The following is a 17,968-nucleotide window of genomic DNA, read 5'->3' as shown; positions in this document are numbered from 1 at the left end:
TCTCAAAAGAGCAGAGTAGAGAGAATTATCTCCCTCATCCTGCTGTCCACTGTACTTTTCATGCACTTTTCATGCAGCTCAGGACACAATTGGCTTTCAGGGCTGCAAGTCACAGAATCACAGAATCACAAGGGTTGAAAGGGACCTCAAGAGATCACTGAGTCCAATCCTCCTGTCAAAGCAGGTTCCCTGCAATAGGTCACGCAGGTAGGCATCCAGATGGGTCTTGAATGTCTCTGTAGAAAGGAGACTTAACAGCCACTCTGGGCAGCCTCGTTCCTGTGCTCCATCACCCTTACTGTAAAGAAGTTCAGACTTGCTGAGGGTGCATTCAATTCCACTGTCCATATCATTCACAAAGATGTTAAACAGCATCAGCCCCAGTACAGACTTGTGAAGGACACAACCCATTGCTAGTATCCACCTGGTACTGAGCAGTTTACTGCAACATTTTCAGTGCATCCATCCTGCCAATTCCTTGTCCACCATTAGTGCTCCATTTATCAAATCCAGATCTCTCCAATTTTGAGACAAAGATGTTGAGGGGGACAGCATCAAATGCAGTATACAAGTCCTGGTAGATTATGTCAGTTGTTCTTCCCCTATCCATGAACACTGCAACCCCATTGCAAGATTCCACCAAATTTGTCAGGCACAATTTGCCTTTAGAGAATCCATGATGATTGTCACTCTCAGTTTTCCATGTGTCCTACCATAGTTTCCAGGAGGATCTGTTCAATGATCTAGCCAGGCACAGATGGAGACTAACTGGCCTGTAGTTCTCCAGACCTCTTTTTTTCTCTTTTTAATATAGATATTTTTCCTTTAAAAGCAGAGGTTGTGTTTCCCTGTTTCCAGACACAGGGAAATTCAAGAGGCTGACAGACATCCATATATGATGGTTCTCAATATGGTCCCATGGATTTGTGCACATTCAGATTCCTCGAATAGTCTCAAATGTGATCTCTCTGACAGAGGGAAGTTCTTCATTCTCCCAGTCCTTTGCATTCTGTGAATTGGACAGTGTGACTAGAATATTTTCCATTTCACTCATCAGGGACCATACCATTTCTTTATCTTCCTTTGTTGTTCTAGGCATTTTAATAAATCCTTCTCGTTATTTTTTTCACCTCTAGCACACCTCGGGCCCAGCTTTGCCTTGAATTTCACAATTTCCTGGACCACATCCCTCAATTCCTAGAATTTGTATTCCTGCCTCCACTGCCTATGCATTTTGGTTTTGTGCCTTAGTTTGGCTAAGAGGTCTTGAGTTAGGCAACCTAATTCCCTGGTTCATTTGCCTGGTCTTTTGCATGTCAGGTTTGAGATCTCTTATGCTCAAATAAAAAAGTTTTTAAATACCTTCCATCTCTCATTTGTTCTTGTACCTCTGAGGGCATTTTCCCAAGAAATCCAAAGCATTAGTGCCCTAAGCAGTCAAAAATGTGCCTTTCAGGTACTGTGCAGTACGTGGAAAGGCAGATGCTATGTTTCTCAGTTCACAGAAAGCTGCTTTGCTGAGTAAGTGTCTTCCAGGACCCAGGCCCATTCTTTGGTCTCAAAATCAGTCAAGGTAGCAAAAGGCCTTATGCTACTCACTTCAGAGCCTGTTAACCTGGGCGATTACTTGAGTGTGATGGCTCATGTGTGCTCACATTACTGTATGCATTTAGAATGAGGACACTGAAGTTCATGCAAGTGATGCTGCACACCTCTGAGGACCAGTGCACTAACACAGGTGCCATAGTGTTGTTTTGGTACCCTCAGGGCTTTTAAATGCCAAAACAAACTTTACCTTGACTGTCCATTGAATGTACCCAGAAAAAAAGTATGTGCACAAGAAGGACACTACCCTTGTCAAGTGGAAGATTGACAAAGGAGAAGTTATGGGAGCTGAAAACATTGGTTTGCTACTCTTTCATAGGAACTGCATTTGAGGTTGAATAGTGCAGAGCTGGAAACTGCTGTTACAAAGTCCACAGCATCAGGCAAATTGCACAGGTGACCCTCAGCAATAAGCAGAAAACAGTGGTGGTGGTTTGAAACAACAATGTTGACCTATATCTAACCCAGAAATTTATCTCACATCTGCATGTGCCACTGAGGCTGTGCTCTATACAGAAGCCCATATGAAGCTCATGTAACAGGAAAAAGAAGAAAATTACATGAATGAAGTGGTGAAGAAGCTGTCACACCGTTTTTATTTTTGCCTCCCTATAGCAATACAGTGGCTCCTTTTGCCCGTTGCCTTAAGGAAGTGCGGTGTAGGGGAAATGAGTAAGACAAAGGCGTAGGCGGGATTTTTGCACCCTTTTACGTGAGGTTTAGAAAAACTTAATAATGAAATAACACTGTCAAAGCACACAAAAATATGCCACTGAGTTGTACTCACGGCTTCCGCTTTTTCTGTGCCCGACTGCTATAACTGCCACAGGGAAACAGGTTTGAAAGGAGAAGGTACGTTTGCTTTTGACTTTATCTGTTGTACAGTTTTACCACAAAGAAGGTAGGCAAAGAAATACTGCACTTATATCACTTGTGTTAATTTAAATGTTCTTAAAATAACTCTTCTAGGGATGGGTAAATACTATCTCCAAAATGCATGCTTTTGTCTCCAAAGACAGATGTAGCCAAAATTTTGATGGCATTTTAGCATATTTTTTCTATAGTTTATTTATTATATAAAATTATTTTAAAATGAAGAGTGACCATATTTCCAGTATTACTGGGCTCTACCAAATACGCTCTTGAAGAAAGCCAGGTCTGACTGGAAATGTTCAGATTTTTGCATTCATAAAGCAAAATCACTGTAACAGTGAGTTCCTTTTAGGAGGACTGCATTTAGGCACCAGTTAAATGAAACTATTTAAGTGTCTTTTCTCTTATTCCAATGTTAATAGTGAAGTAGAATATTCCATATATGTAGAGTTCTCTGAAAATGACAAAAGAACAGAGGCATGAATTGAATACGCCTAAAAGTAAGGCATATTTCAAAAATAAGCCTCGTAGTAAGGAATAGAGTATGTATAAAAATTATATTTTATATATATATATAAATTATATATATATTTAAATACATATATGTATATATATCTTTCACTTTTTTTTTTTTTTTTTTTTTTTTTTTTTTCAGTAACATCTTCCTTTCCTGTGTTTATAAAAGTCATTGTAGTATCTGACATAATATAGGCTCTGATGAGCTAAAATAAGCTACAGGGTCAGATGTTGCTTATAACCAGGATGTTATTAGGCTAATAATCTAATGAGAACTAATCAGTCTGAAGAATTGATAATGTAACAGGACTTCAACATAGCTGATATTTCTGAATTTCTAAAATGAACATCTCCTGTGGACATGTGTCAGGGCTGAGCATTTTCAGGGAAGAAATGAAGGGTGGGTTGTTCTGCAACACAAAGCCTAGTTGTAACCCATTTTCACAGAAAGTTTATAAACAACAGTGCACAATGGATGCAGAATGGAAACAGCTTTGCATGGAAATGCTTCATGTTTCTTTAAAATTTTGGTCAATGATCTGCACATCAATTGTGTGAGATGTAAAAGAAAGCGCTTCCCACCTCTGAGGAGAACAAGTACTGTTCTTCTACTGTAACTGTTTTTCTAAAGAGAATATGTGAGACCACAGGTATAAGAAAGAGGAGGAAAAGATCATTTCAAAAATAAATTTGCAGATTTCACAAAAAAGGAAGATAGGAAACGTTTCTGTTCATTAACTACATGCAGGTTCCAGATGATGTAAGAGGCAGAATGAATTAAATCTCCTATATTCAAGGCAGAAAATTTTGTTAAATAGAGATATGTCTGGGCTGATCACTCTGACTTACCTTTTCAGGCAGGAAACACAGTGAAGACTTCATTTATCTCATCCTAGGCTAGTTTGAATTAACTGTGTCTCAAGTACTGTTTCTTTCTAGCCACTACAAAGGCAGCACAGAATTACTGCCTCCCTTGAGGGCACATTTATACAGCACCTGTATGCTGTTAAGACAAACTGCACCCCACGGTCTGATGCTGTCTTCAGAGTTAAATGTTAAATGTTGAAAGTAATTCATTTTTTTCATTTCCAAAAACAAATCATGTTCTTTTAATTATAAAATATGCTATTTGCAACCCTCTACAAATTATCTGATCTACTGTGTCCAAGAGCTGAAAGATGTTTTTACATTTTCTATTCAAGAACTACTGAATAAAATATGAAATTGGTCTTGGCCCAGCAGTGAGATCCAGTCCTTCCTTGTTAGTAATCCCAATTACCACAAAGAACAGAAAACAAAATTTTATTATCTCCGATGATATTTTTTGCAGATAAAACATTTTTTTTCCCAGTACAGCTCAGAGGAAAGAATCATGGCAGTATGGTTCTACCTATTTTTAAGGAAATAATGATAAAAAAATGATGAATAAAGGGTTTTTAAAAGAAGAATTGTAGAGCAAAAAACCACTAAGAAAATTTGTCAAGCTCTCAAGTATAAACTGGAGGGAGAAAAATTTAAATATCTCATTGAAATAATGGAAGATAGTGGGAGAAATATCTAAGGAACTTAACTGTTATTAAAAATGAAGGTAAAATTGTAACACTATAGGGAATAGGATAGACTCAAAAATAAACAGCTCCATAAAGGAAAGGTAGTCAGAATTTTACACACCGTGGAAAGGTGGAAATTAAAAATAAATTCCCAGAGTTTGGAATGAAATTCCTATCCATAAAGCGAACAAAGTGACTCACACATAATTCTCCAGCTGATCATGGCTGTTTGTAGGCATAGTAACATCGTGGCTGCATAACACAGGCTAGTAAGTTTAAAGAATATTTGGGTGTTTCTATATGCTTCTCTTAGTTATAAAAAGCTGAAGTTACAACTAAAGAGGGCAAGGAACTGGTTTCATTTGCCTTTTCTTCGACCACAATGCCACAATGCCACCTCAGGAGTTCCCTTTACCCTACTATGTCCTCAGTCAACCTAGCTGTTTTTTGGGCCATTCCTGAAACAGGTTGTTTTTGAATTTGACACCAAAATAACCCTTTTTCCTTTTGATTTACAGCATCACCAAAGGCTTTATAAAGCCTAAACTTCTAAGATCCTCACACAGTGCCTATGATCATACTTCAGCCTGTTGCACATTTTTGATGGGAAGAACACTTCCCTATTTCCAATCCAGAAGTATTTCCCTTGTGTAAATGGGGAAATGAAGTGCACAGATTTGATTGACCCTGGGTCATCAGGTGAATCTGTGAAATAACAGAGAAATGATTGATGGTCTTGGTCACCTTAGTATCGTGATTTACTCACTGGACTCTGAAGAGTGTACTGTAATATGTTTATATAAACACATATGTAAGTCAGATATAAACAACTCTATATTGAATGCTTACATGTCTCTAGCAACAGGAGTATTTTGGCAATTTTTTTTTGTCTCTTGAACTACTCCTCTTTATTTTCAGATGTTTACAAAATCAGGTAGCTGCTACTCTTGTGTCTCCATTGAAATATCTTGTCCCTAATAACAACTCCCCTAGTGCATCCTGATTACCAGTGTGCTGAGTGTGAAGAGGATGTTTCCCCTGAGGTTTTCTGAGTGATGGGAAGTTATTCATTTATATGTGTTTGTAGCCAAGGTATTAGTTGTATTAGTTGTATTAGTTCTAGTTGTATATTAGTTGTATATGTTGTATTAGTTCTCCTAGATATCAGCCTTTGCCTCCGGAAATTTTGAGTCAGGCCACATGTATTTGGTTCTTAAATCCCTAATATGTTCAGATGAAATAAACTTTCTGTAAATAAGTTCCAAATACCTTCATACAGCAGAGCAACTGCCTGGAGCCACCAAAATATGTATATACACATTAGGTACAAGAATGCATTTAAGCTCCTTTTATTCTAGAGAATTATTTTTTCATACAGCACTGTTGAGGAGAGAAAAGGATTCAGAAGGACAATACACTTTTCTGCGTTAATAACATGGATGTTATCAAAGTTATGTGCAAACAGAATTCCACAAACCCTTGAATCCAATCTGTATCAGTCTTGAATAGGTTAGCAGTGGATCTAAATTAAAGATCCAAAATATGCTTTTATCTCCTCAAAATCATGACAATTCTGCAGGTCATATCTTCAGAAAACAGAGTTACAGTTGGGTTGTAATCACCTAGTTTTAACACAGAAAAAAAAGTAGTGGACAACTTATCTTAATTTCTTAATCCTTTGTAAGTCCATACTCATAAGTTTAGAGCACTTAACACGAATGCAGGATAGAAAACTTCCCTGGCTCATATTTGCAGAATTTATATTCCACTGTAGACTGGACCTTTGATAAACTGAAGATGTAAGCAAAGGACACATCACAGAATCAGAGAATCACAGAGGTTGGAAGGGCCCTGAAGAGAACAAGTCTAACTCCCCTGCTAAAGCAGGCACCCTACAATAGGTTGCATAGGTAGGCATCCAGCTGGGTCTTGAGTATCTCCATAGAAGGAGGTTCTGCAACCTCTCTGGGCAGCCTGCTCCAGTGCTCCATCACACTTAGCGTAAAGACATTTTTCCATGTGTTAGTACAGAACTTTCTGTGTTCAAGTTTTATGCTATTATTCCTTGTCCTATTGCTACACACCACCAAGAGCCTGGCCTCATCCATTTGACTCCCACCTCCCTTTAGATATTTATAAACATTTATCAGATCCAATGTTCATAGGTAACTAAAGGGAGGTGGGAGTCACACCAGTGAGTGACTTTGTTAGTAACCTCCACTATGTAATTGCGCCTAAACAGATTAAATCATAGCCACATCTTCTGCATCTGTAACAATGGTAGACAATCTTCAGACTCAACACAGATAAAATGATTGCTATATTGATGCAAATGTGCAACTGAAAGACCCAAACAGTATGCAACTGTGTTTGCTAATCAGGTGTCTAAAAATCATTAAATGTGCATGCAAGTTCTACATGATTTAAGAAGTTCTACAGTCTTTAACAGAGGGGACATGAGATATTTTTCCTATGTTTGCAGGCATGAATGTCACAGCCATTGAAAATTTTGTCTGTGTGATATATAATATTTCCTTCATGAACTGCACTTGGCATGTGGACAGGAATGCTTCAGGAGATGCTCAGTATTTCTTGTACTGGAAGACCTCAAGGTGAGTAGGTCTTCTTGCCTTGGAAAATTTGAATTTTCATCTGACGTGCAACATTATCAATATTAAACTGAAGAAATTTGTCATATAAAGGAATGAAGATTTCGTCAGATGCCAGAATTACATCACAGATAATTGTGGAAGACACACAGGATGTATATTCCAAAATGTGACAATAAAAGAGAATAGGAAAGCTTATTTCCTGGTGAATGAGTCTAGAAATGGACAAAATATTTTGCCCTACAGAGCGACAATTTATCTGTATGAAATTGGTAAGGACTATTATTATTTTTTATTTTATTTTATTTTCAGCACTGTGCTAAAAGAATGAGGAATTCAATACTTCAATCCTATGGGGGGAAAAAAAAAAAAAAAGGATAAGATTTTGAAATACTGTTCCTCAGACTTATTCTTTTTTCCCAACCTTTGTGACTGAAAAGTCAAAATTATAAGAAAAAAAAAATTGAATGCAGAGTCAACCTGAAATTCTGGATTGGAGAATTTTGAACATTGGCATCACATATATATTCTATGAAAGAACAAAGTCATCTTTTGGGATTAAGTAGCTATGGATGCCTGAGTGGAAATATCTAGATGTTGGGTTTGTGTCTTTATCTCATGATTCTGAATTCTGTTGAAACAGAAAAAAAAGATCCTTAAAATACCAAATGTCTTAAAACAGTGAGCAAAAACTATAACAAAACAAAACAAATGCACAGATTACATTTCAGAATTCAGCAAAATATAGCAATGAGCTTATTCTGTTTTTTTTTTTATTTTAATTTACAGTAATGTCTGATATTCCAGACTCCTCAACTGAAATAATAAATCAGGAAGTCTCACTTCTGAATATGGGGTGAATCTGGTAATTCTCATCAAGATGTAGTTTTTTAATAAGACAGAGCAAAGAGACTAGATTTTTAATCTGCCGTATTCCTATAATGATTGTATTTCTAATTAAATTATTTCAGAGAAGCTCACCCCTCCATTAAATGTCACTGTGAACTGTACAGGAGTTTCTCACAGTTGTGAAATTCAATGGCAACGACCTCATACAAGTCATGTGGACAGAGACATTTGTTTCAAATATGAAATTATCATAGAAAAGAAGGTAAGGAGAGTGAATTATAACTCCTAACATTATTTCATACACCTGCGTTTCAACCTGCGCTATCATACAACAAGTGCACTGTTCTCTCTTTTCTCTTCTTGAGTTACCTCTCTGTTTTTCTATGTAGAACCCTTGCATGTGAGCTGAGAACAGCTGCCACTCACACATAAATGCAGCCATTCACAGGAATACTTTCAGTCCAACGTATGGCTGATCATTAAAGGAACTGGTCGAGGATTCTCTGTACCAGGGGTGAACAGTTATTCTAGCACAAACATAGAACATAACTTTCCCCCTCACCACTGTCAACTCTTCAAAAGATACATTAGTTTAGCCTTCTTCAGTTTGCTACATATGGAAGTTGACTGACCAAATAACAGTGAAAGTATTTCTGTTTCAGAATAAAGTTGGGCAGTAGCATGGTTTGGGTTGTAAATTCATTGTATAACTGGAATTCTTGGATTGCTGTGAATGCTCAAAATTGCCAGAAGATTGAATTTCAATGTAGCTAGCTGGTTTAAGGACCGGAAATATATGAAGTTAAACTCATTTGCAGAGCACCAGAGGAAGTGAGTGATTCAAAGAAAAGTAGATGGCTTACACAGATAACGCAGACAGCATCAATTAGCGCACTCATAGCACTGTCTGTGCAAAGTACTTCCTAGTTTTTTTGTTGTTGTTGTTTGTTTCTTTGTTCTGTGTTTCTAGTTTTGCTGTTAACTGGAGCTGTGTGTTTCTTTCGGATGCAGTTTTTGTATAAACAAACATCTCTGCCAGATTGCACTAACCATTTGATTGACCTTGAAGTTTGTATCTCATCCAATTCCGAGGCTTAGCTAAAGTAAGTCTGCATCTTATATACTGTCAGGATTGTGAACAGCACTGCAGATGTCGCGAACGTTTCTTTGTGGTAGCAATACACATCAATTCTTTGTATTGGTGCCTTTTTAAAACGTGCTTGGTTTTGTCTTTGTTTTCCTTAAGTTCGTTGTCCTTTCTTTTTAATTTCAATTGGAAATATTCAGCTATGTTTTTGAATAAAATGAAATATTCTATCATATCACTGAAACAGAATATCCAGGTTTTCCAGATCTTAACGTGAAATGATTGTTATTTTGCATTTCATTAACTGCAACTATTTTGAAGATTTGGATGAATAAGGTCAGTAGTGTATTATCCATCAAGAATACTGCTTGAAATATTTGTGGAAGTAGTCATGAGTTCTTTGGTCCAACAGCAAATAAGTAAATAAATAAATAACTAAGGGAGACATAACGTAGCTGAATTAAATGACTATGAATGCAAAAGTTACACATACACAGTTTTAAGGGGAAAAAAAATTGTAACAGTTTGCTAGTATTTTTCAAGGCTTTTTTTTAGTACAAGTAAGACATACATCTTTCACACATAGGGCATGTGAAAAAAGCTTCTTTTGTTATTGCTTTTCAGTTGTTTGATTCTCAGTTCTGCACTCCCATTTAAAGAGTTCATTATTTCAGAGCACAGGTGATGAGGAAAAATGTTTCTGTGGAAGAACAGCTTAATTTCACAGTGTATAAAGAAAAGCATTTAAAATATGAAATGTACTCTTTAAAAAAAAAAAATCAACCATTTACAAGGTAGGACATCTTATTAAATAGTAACAAAAGGAACAACCATAAAAATTGAAGTTCTTTGTTGTTGCTAGGCTGATCCTGAGGAAAGAATCAAAAACACATCTAAAACGGTAAGTCTGTTACGACATTAGTCTAAAGTTTATGTTGGGTTGAAAAGCCAACAGTAAAAGAACATCCTGCAGTCAAATCGCTTCCGCTTCTGGATACTAGTGTATAATATAGTATGTATGCTTATTATTAGCAAATTTCCTCAGTACAGTTTTATATTTTTGTTTATAAGACATGGCACAAACAATACTTGCATACATGGAAGTTACGTCTATGCAAGTCACGCATCCTCCATTTTACAGCTCATTGTACTTCCTAGCAAATTCATGCATATGTAGAAATATTATCATAATTTCACATTATGATTGAAGGCACAAAATTCAGATAACTGTGGAGAATTTTACTTCATAAATGGTCTCAGGATGGGGGTTGGGATGAAGGAATCAGAAAAATACTACCTGAAAGATTAAGTCACTATAAAGGAGGAAGAAAAATATCATTCATCTGTCCACAGAATTATGTAAAAAAATTTATTCTGTGATTGTTTACATCATTAAATGAAGCAGATGCCTGTGTTTACATCTGTACATCTAGTGAAAGCAAAGCTCTCAGTCTAGTTGTTTTATATTTAGGAAAGAATCATCACAGGAAATTCCTATATATTTGACAGCTTCAATGCAAATGAAAGGTACAGCGTCAAAATCAGAGCTACTAACAATGACTGCTTAGTGAGTGAAAACTGGGGGGAGTGGAGTACACCAGTAGAGTTTGGTAAGAATGAAAATCATTTTCTTGACATAATTTTCTCTTAATTATTATTTGTCTGCTTCGCTTATTACTTCCCAGGTGGAAACACTTTTAAATTTGCACATCCCTTCAACTTGCTAAGATGAAAAGGAGCAAAGAAGTGGCATATCTCTCAATATGAGGGAGGCTTCCAATCGTTCTGCTGTGACAGTCAATACTTCTTGCAAGAAGATAGCAGATAATGCACATCTTTTTCAAGTCTCTGCTGCCATCTGTTTTCCTTCAGTTTTCACAGACCTATCATTTCACCTGTTCTCTGTCACCTTAGATTTTGAAATAATATGTAGACTCTGTTCCTCACAAAATGTTTGGTAAAGCGTCAAGTTGCTGAGGACATACTGTCTGCCATCCCATTCCTTCTCATATTACAAGGCAATGAGAAGCTAGGCCAAGGAAGAAGTAATGGCACGATGTTGTGAAATGCCATCATGCATCAGAGAAGATGCTTTACATAGTGCAATAGGTGCATTCTTTCCTATTTTGTGATACTAAACACTTTGATGATTATTGTCTTTCAGGAAGAGAACAACTGACATCTATTTCATCATACACATTACTTCTGATATCAGCAATAGCAGCAAGTCTCGTACTTTTCTTCTGCATCATGTAAGTCTTATTTCTTGTGCAAAACTTGTATTCTGGATTCTAATGTATAATAACTCTTCTTTTTTCCCAGCAGAAATGTTCTGATATCTCTTAAGTAGAGAAGACAGGGGGAAAGGTGATACTGAATTATAGCAGGTATCATGACCTCCTGGCCATAGAATATCAAGTGAGCTCTGTATTTCTGATTCCCAATGTTTTTTTATCTACTTGATCAATACAGCACAACTCCTTCCAACAGAGATATGAGGTCTTAGATCAATTCCTCTTTAGTTTCTGCCTTGGTTTAAGGATATTTCTGTTTCAGAGGATAAAGAAAAGCAACTTCCTGTAATTCTTTAACTAGTCATAAAATAAACTGCAAAAATTCAAATTCTGAACAATGAACTGATGCCACTGGTTTTGACTCACAATTTTTAGATACCTTTTCATTATTTTTGTCTCAGAGAAAGAAAATAAGGCCTCACTGTTACAATAATAGAATAACATTATTATAAGTTTGTATATTGAGTCTTTTCTTCTCCACCTTTTTTTGACCCTGTAGAACCATTTATTTAAAAACAGTACCTGCTATTGTACTACAGCCAAAAGACCTATTCCACGATATCTCTCCAGTGAATTTCCAGGTATGTTTTCTTTCCATTTCTCTGAATTTTTTTGTAAAGAAGGATCCACTGCAGTCTCAACCATATGAACTAAGTGTCAGATAAAAGTATATAAGCACAAAATATATTTCTTTCTTTTTCTTCTGTTGGGGTATCAAAAGATGAGCTCCGTATACAAGCAATTCTCCTGGTTCTCCTTTTCCATTCAAAGATATTTGGTATTGGCTAAATAAGCCATTTCACCGAGCTCTCCATAGCCTAAGCTTCTCAGCACAATAATAATGTAGATCCAGACGGCTGGTAGCTACGCAGAGAGAGACACAGAGAAATTTACTTCTGGTTAAAAATACTTCTCACATAGCAGATGTTGAGACCACATTTGTATTTGGCAATGCTGCTGAAGGAGGAGAATTTTCCAGGATATGACAAGCAAAAAAGTATAGCAGAACGCTGAGAGGTTTTGATCTGTGCAGAGTGCTTGAGAGACTTATGAGAACAAGGAAAATATCACAAGTAAAAATGAGAGAACTGCCAGTCTGGAAAGCATTGTGCAAAATGCTTGGTTGCAACAATTCAAACAGTATTTCAGCTGGCAATGAGCAGGTCTGGAAGCAAGAATATGCCTACAAGGACATACTGGAAGCTTCTATAAATCCTACTTTCATTTCCTTAGTCACATGAACTTTCCTTTGTTAGATCCAGAGTCACTTTTGTAAAACTTCTTTGGTTTTTTCTGGGGATCTCATCATGAAGGGAAGATATATACTCATCTACTCCAGTCCTCTCATTGCCAGAATCCCACATCTTCTATATAATACATAAATAATAACAATTTGAGTAATGAAGATTCAAAATTATAAACTAGTGATCAATCGCATGCATAAAATGTTAATGAAATATTTTTTTCTTTTAATAGACAGAGAATCAATTCATAAAGCATGAAACTGAAGAAATAATAACAATTATTGAAGAAGCATAATGGCATGCAAAAGAAGAGAACTTTCTTTTTTCATGCAAATGATTATATATGTACTTGTTGGCATTAATTTACAGGTTTTTTATATTCTCCCTCTTGTAAGCAGATGTAACAGCATTGCCTGATCAGGCCAGTCTTCTATAATCTATCATTAAAAAAACTTTGTGTTATTTGCTTGGAAATAATATATAATTTCTGTAAGTATTTTGAGTTATATACTCCAACTAGTGGAATACTCTAACTAGTAAGGAGATGTCAAACAGAATCATTAATATGGATTTTAATCATACATTGCACTTCAACAGATGAATCATTTAGACTGGGAAAACCACGAGTTAGATGTCATGTATTGCCCAGTGCCATGCCTACGTTCCATCTCTTATCTCCCCCATGCTTGTATACCTCATTGCCATATCCTGTGTATCCCTTCCTGAAGACTTTGGCAGTCATCCAAGCTTATACTGCAATGGTACCTTGATAATAGCACACAAAGGTAAATGTAAACCCAAAAAGCTACAGATATTTGCTCAATGATCTGTTATTAGTAATGGAAATAGCATATTACTGAGCTACAGGGTTACAAGAGCTGAGCTACTTACATTTCTGTTATAAGTGATCTATTTTTTCTCATGTCAGCGTTACCTAAGTCTCCCTCAAGAATAAATACTGAAGAACTCCTATGCCTACTAAGCAATTCTGTTCAATCCTGTTCCTGACTGGCTTTTCCAATGCCTTATTTGAAATTTCTAAAACAACTACTTCTGAAATGAATTTGATATGAAGAAGAAAAAAAAAAACAAAACAAAACAAAAAAACAAGCAAGCATGCAAACAAACAAAAACACAACCATAAAATGAACCCTGGCACACTGGAATGTCTCAAATGACTTGCATGTTCAAATTGCATCCTTGTAAAACAGGAGAGGTGCTGATGAGAGAAAGAAAAAAATATGCCAGATTCTAAAAAATGCTCAATATGGATACATTTAACTGAAGAAGCATGAGTTTCTTTTCATCGAACTGGAGCTTCCAATGAGAATTTCACTTCTGCCCAGAGTATAACCCTGGCTGGAGAGAAACGTGCCTGGAGTAATGCCGTAATGTAAACCAAGTCCATCCGACAGGCACCAAGGCATCTTCTGCAACATAGGAAATCCCCAGTGTCAGAAGGAAGCAATCGGGGCCACAGGTCACGGAGATCTGAGTTCATGAGTTATGAGAGGATGGCTCTGGCATAAAAGAATTTGTGTAGGGCAAAGGTAGCAGATGCCAAGAACTGTTAGAGAGGTTACTTGAGACTCAAAGGGAGGAACTGTAGTCTGTGTCATGACATCCAAACCACAGGAAGAGGACAAAGGATATATGGAAGATAAATCTAGGCTGCTGGCAGGCAAGCTAAGCAATACGCTCATGACATCTCACATATATATTATGCTATTTGCCATCCCCTTTTTTCTTAGGATCTTAAAGTCCACCACATTGCGGTCCTTGCAGTCAGGATTGCCAATGACTGTCATATCCTTGACCAACTCTTCTTTGATGAGTTACAAATCCAACTGAGTACCTTCTGCATTTGGTCTGTCCAGCATCTGTGGATATGATTCCTGATGATCTAATTCTCCGTACCCTGCCATGTTGCCCTTCCAGCAGATTTCAGGATGGTTAAAGTCATTTCAGGCAGCTGAAATCCCATCTTAATAGACAAAATTCAGTGATAGTGATAGTGATAAACATCTGCTAGCCCACATGATCAAGATGTTTCCTTTGAAGCCAGATTTTTTTGATTCCATGTTTATAAATAAGTTTTTATGGACAATTTCTTTTGGATAACTTTAGAAATAGAAGTTGAAAAGGAGCCTAGTCTTTAAATTATAATGTATTAACAGTAAGAACTTCTGCATCACAAATGTCCAGCTAAAACCAAAACTTACCATGGAAGTCAAAACACATAAGGTCTACTGGATCCTTTCTGTTCTGTTTCACAATCATGACTGTTAGTGAACTATTTACACTCTCTTGGCTTTCACTATGGAAGCTGTTGAGGCTGCAAAGCCCCTTCAGAAACCTGAAATTCACTTCTAATCTCCTGATGAGAACAACAGAAGTCCTATTCATGAGATAGAGGAGGTAGGAGTAGTTGGGATTACAGCATCTCTTTCCTGTTCTTGGGCAAAGACCCAAAGTAATGATCACTGGAAAAGGGTAGTCAGGATATGTAACCTTCCAACTATCTGATTCAGATGTTCACACAGACAGAAGTCTTGTATTCTGGTCCCCTCTTGCTATTCCTTTGTTCTGTGGAAAACATCATTTTCTGAAAAAAAAGGAAGTAGTGCAAGTACCAAGAAGAATGTTGCAATATATACAAGAACCATATATTGCCATAAAAAATGTTTAGACAGCTCTTGTGAGCACTCCTATTGCTGTTGGATGAATAAAATATTCTTCAAGCTTTAGGACTTTCTAGGAAAGTTGTGTTAATTCTGATCTGGCAGTGGCAGGATCATCATGGAACTCAAAAAACTGAGAAGCTGAATACATTCTCACTACCTCTGTAATTCTGAAAAGAGCCTATTTTTCACCTGCTGGGTTACAGTAAGGCCACTCCACACAGGTTTCTTGGACTTCAAGGCTTTGATAATATCATCAACATGCAACAGTTTTGCTTAGTGATTTTTTATTTTTAAATTTGTTTATATTTTTAAAAATCTCAGGAAGGATTTGCCCTAAATACAGACAAGCAAAGAAATCCCCTGGGTAACAGAGCTTCTTTGTGGTGGTAACAGTACTGTCCTTGTGGGTTGTTTGGCTTGTTCTCCTACAATACATTCTAGTTAAAAAAAAAAAAAAAAAAAAAAAAAGAGTGTTCGCACCCCAAAACCTCAAAACCCCTACTTCCTCAATGTGTTGCTTAGATGCATCATCTCAGAAAGTACCAAAGAGTGCTGCTCTTCTACTATTTGCTATAAGCCTGGGAGCTCTTCAGAGTGGGAACATAAGGCTCAAGTAACCATGAAGTAGTGTTGCACTGGAGAGAAGGAACCCAGCGCTGCATGGATCAGTTTCTCTTTGTTCACTCATTCTAACACATTAATTGGGAGGACTCTAAATCTGGAAGTTGACAGCACTTCCCAGAACCAAATTTAGGCACACAGAAAATGCAATTGTCCAGCATCCCACCGCATCTGCACCAGCGTGATGAGCAGCTGAGTCACATACAGGCACTGCATAGCCATCCAGCCACAGCCATATATGGGCTTGTGCTCCGACTGCTTCTCCCAGGAAATGTCTGTAGGCGTGTGGAAATACAGCCCCCTCAGAGCATCAGCTGACCTTAAACACCATCCTTAAAGTGGTGCAGGATCAACAAATGCAACTTTGGTGGAATTGATTCCAGCCTTCTTCCTTTCCACCTATCTCTGGGCTCACCTCAGCACCTTTCCTTCTCTTCTGCAGTGTGAGGTGCCAGAGTGGGAGCAGAGCTCCTGCTTTGGAGATATCAGCTGCAGGAATGGGGTGGGAGACTGCTTAACAATCTGGGAACTATGCTACTGGAAGAGGGAGACAAAAGATCTCTCTCAAAAAGAAAGGAGAGAGAGAGGCAGATGCACAGAAACTGTCTTCCTTCAATTTTCTAAACTCCATTAGATTCTCTCTGGCATTTGTTATGGCTCTAATTTTATCGCTTTCCATTCTCCTTAAAATATCACCCTAGGGCCACCAGCCCCTGCCACAGCGAGACTGCATAGTGGCCAAGCTCCAGCTCAATACAGCCCTGCCCAACCCTGACATGGCCCCTGCTCAGCTGGGCCCACCATTGTGAGCGCCCCCACATCCCCAGCTGCCTGCTCCTGGTAGTGCTCTTGGATGACACCTGGCCTTGAGGGCCTGTCCTCAAGCACCAGGGGCAGCATGCTTGGCCCATGGAAGGATATGCTTTTTATTGAGTCACGCTTTGTACAACTAATAACTATTTACAGACAGAGATAAATATCTCTGAGAGGAAATGTTTTTACATATTTATTGGATTCCGAAGTATTACCGGATTCTATACAACAAAAAAGAAAATTTAACAGCTAACTACTTGTTCATATTGCATGAAATGTGGGTTTTAAAATTGCTAAGACTCTTGATTTTGTAACAATCAGAAGGGAAGTGATGAGCATCACATCTTGCAACACTTCCGATAATATGAGTGTTCCCTAAAATGTAGAAGACAAGGAGGCAGCCCTATTTGTAGCTGTATAACCATTGCAATTGCGAGTCTTTCCATTTTCTCTGAGCCTCAAGACTATGATACAAAGATAAATGAGACAAAGAAGTTTTCAAATACAAGGTATGTCTATCTTTGTCTTTCTGTTTTGTTTATGGGAGCATTTGGTAATGTTCTGAGATAGATACAGGAAGCCATGGGCTGGAGGGCCGATGATCCAGGCATAATCTCAGAAGCTGGCAGAGAAATACATGGAGCTGAGTTGAATAAAGATTTTTGCAAGCAAGATATCTACTGCCTGCCAAGAAAGTTCTTTAGCCACATTTTTTTATTTTCTTTCTGGTTTTGGCATTGTATTTGTAATAAACTTAGATGCTGCTCCTAGATCTACTTTTATGCATGTATACTAAAAAATACACTTGGAAGTATACTAGCTGAGCTAACCAAATTTAACATACTGATCACTGAGTATCTAGAGCTAATCGATTTTGCTGTGACAAATTCTGATATTTTCTATTTGCAGCTGTTTACCCACATGCTTGAGGTCTACTCATCCTGATAGATAATCTTTAGACCTTAAGATGGCAGTCATCAGCGAATGTATGTAGAATTTCTAGAGCTGTTCCCAAATCAATAGCTTTACAAATCATCACACAAATTATTTCGCTGCAGTGAAAAACAACTTTGTTGATCTTGTTACTATCCATTTTAAAGATTCCCTGGCTGCTTGAAACATCCATATAATCTTTTCTTGCACAAGAACTGAGATGGGCAGACAGTTTGGAAGCAGGTAAAGTGAGCAGATATGACCAGACCAATTCAGAGGGCAGCAGTTTG

General features: G+C 37.4%; 2 protein-coding genes across 9 annotated transcripts in view; both read left to right on the top strand.

Moving 5' to 3' along the window:
• The first annotated feature begins 2,348 nt into the window (after window positions 1-2,348).
• LOC128071790 (granulocyte-macrophage colony-stimulating factor receptor subunit alpha-like) lies at window positions 2,349-17,255 on the top strand. 3 transcript variants are annotated; one of them, XM_052664858.1, is made up of 9 exons: window positions 2,349-2,457; window positions 7,027-7,156; window positions 7,247-7,425; window positions 8,125-8,264; window positions 9,952-9,990; window positions 10,561-10,699; window positions 11,254-11,341; window positions 11,883-11,964; window positions 12,860-17,255. In XM_052664858.1, the coding sequence occupies exons 2-9, from the start codon at window positions 7,029-7,031 to the stop codon at window positions 12,920-12,922; spliced, it is 858 nt and encodes a 285-aa protein (XP_052520818.1). In that variant the 5' UTR covers window positions 2,349-2,457; window positions 7,027-7,028; the 3' UTR covers window positions 12,923-17,255. The 3 variants fall into 3 exon arrangements, with proteins under 3 accessions (XP_052520818.1, XP_052520817.1, XP_052520816.1); XM_052664857.1 differs by lacking the exon at window positions 12,860-17,255 and adding an exon at window positions 6,319-6,454 and having other exon boundaries at window positions 11,883-12,853; XM_052664856.1 differs by lacking the exon at window positions 12,860-17,255 and having other exon boundaries at window positions 11,883-12,853.
• LOC128071776 (granulocyte-macrophage colony-stimulating factor receptor subunit alpha-like) overlaps window positions 15,705-17,968 on the top strand; it is a 39,913-nt gene continuing 37,649 nt past the window's right edge. For 3 of the 6 annotated variants that reach the window (XM_052664821.1, XM_052664820.1, XM_052664816.1), the window contains exon 1: window positions 15,705-17,921. The gene's annotated coding sequence lies outside the window, so the exon portion shown is untranslated. The remainder of the gene's footprint in view (window positions 17,922-17,968) is intronic. The other 3 variants (XM_052664819.1, XM_052664818.1, XM_052664817.1) reach the window with 3 other exon arrangements.

Source organism: Tympanuchus pallidicinctus, unplaced genomic scaffold, assembly GCF_026119805.1.
Source record: "Tympanuchus pallidicinctus isolate F22 unplaced genomic scaffold, pur_lepc_1.0 scaffold6, whole genome shotgun sequence".
Taxonomy (NCBI): Eukaryota; Metazoa; Chordata; class Aves; order Galliformes; family Phasianidae; genus Tympanuchus; species Tympanuchus pallidicinctus.
Note: the sequence above shows the minus strand (reverse complement) of the source record. Positions and strands in the feature narration are given on the sequence as shown.

Bases quoted from the DNA above. Each gene is read 5' to 3' on its own strand.
- LOC128071790 (XM_052664856.1), top strand. From the start codon at position 7,029: ATGAATGTCACAGCCATTGAAAATTTTGTCTGTGTGATATATAATATT. The intron at 7,157-7,246 runs GTGAGTAGGTCT...TGTCATATAAAG, and splicing joins TTGTACTGGAAGACCTCAAG to GAATGAAGATTTCGTCAGAT. The intron at 10,700-11,253 runs GTAAGAATGAAA...ATTGTCTTTCAG, and splicing joins GAGTACACCAGTAGAGTTTG to GAAGAGAACAACTGACATCT.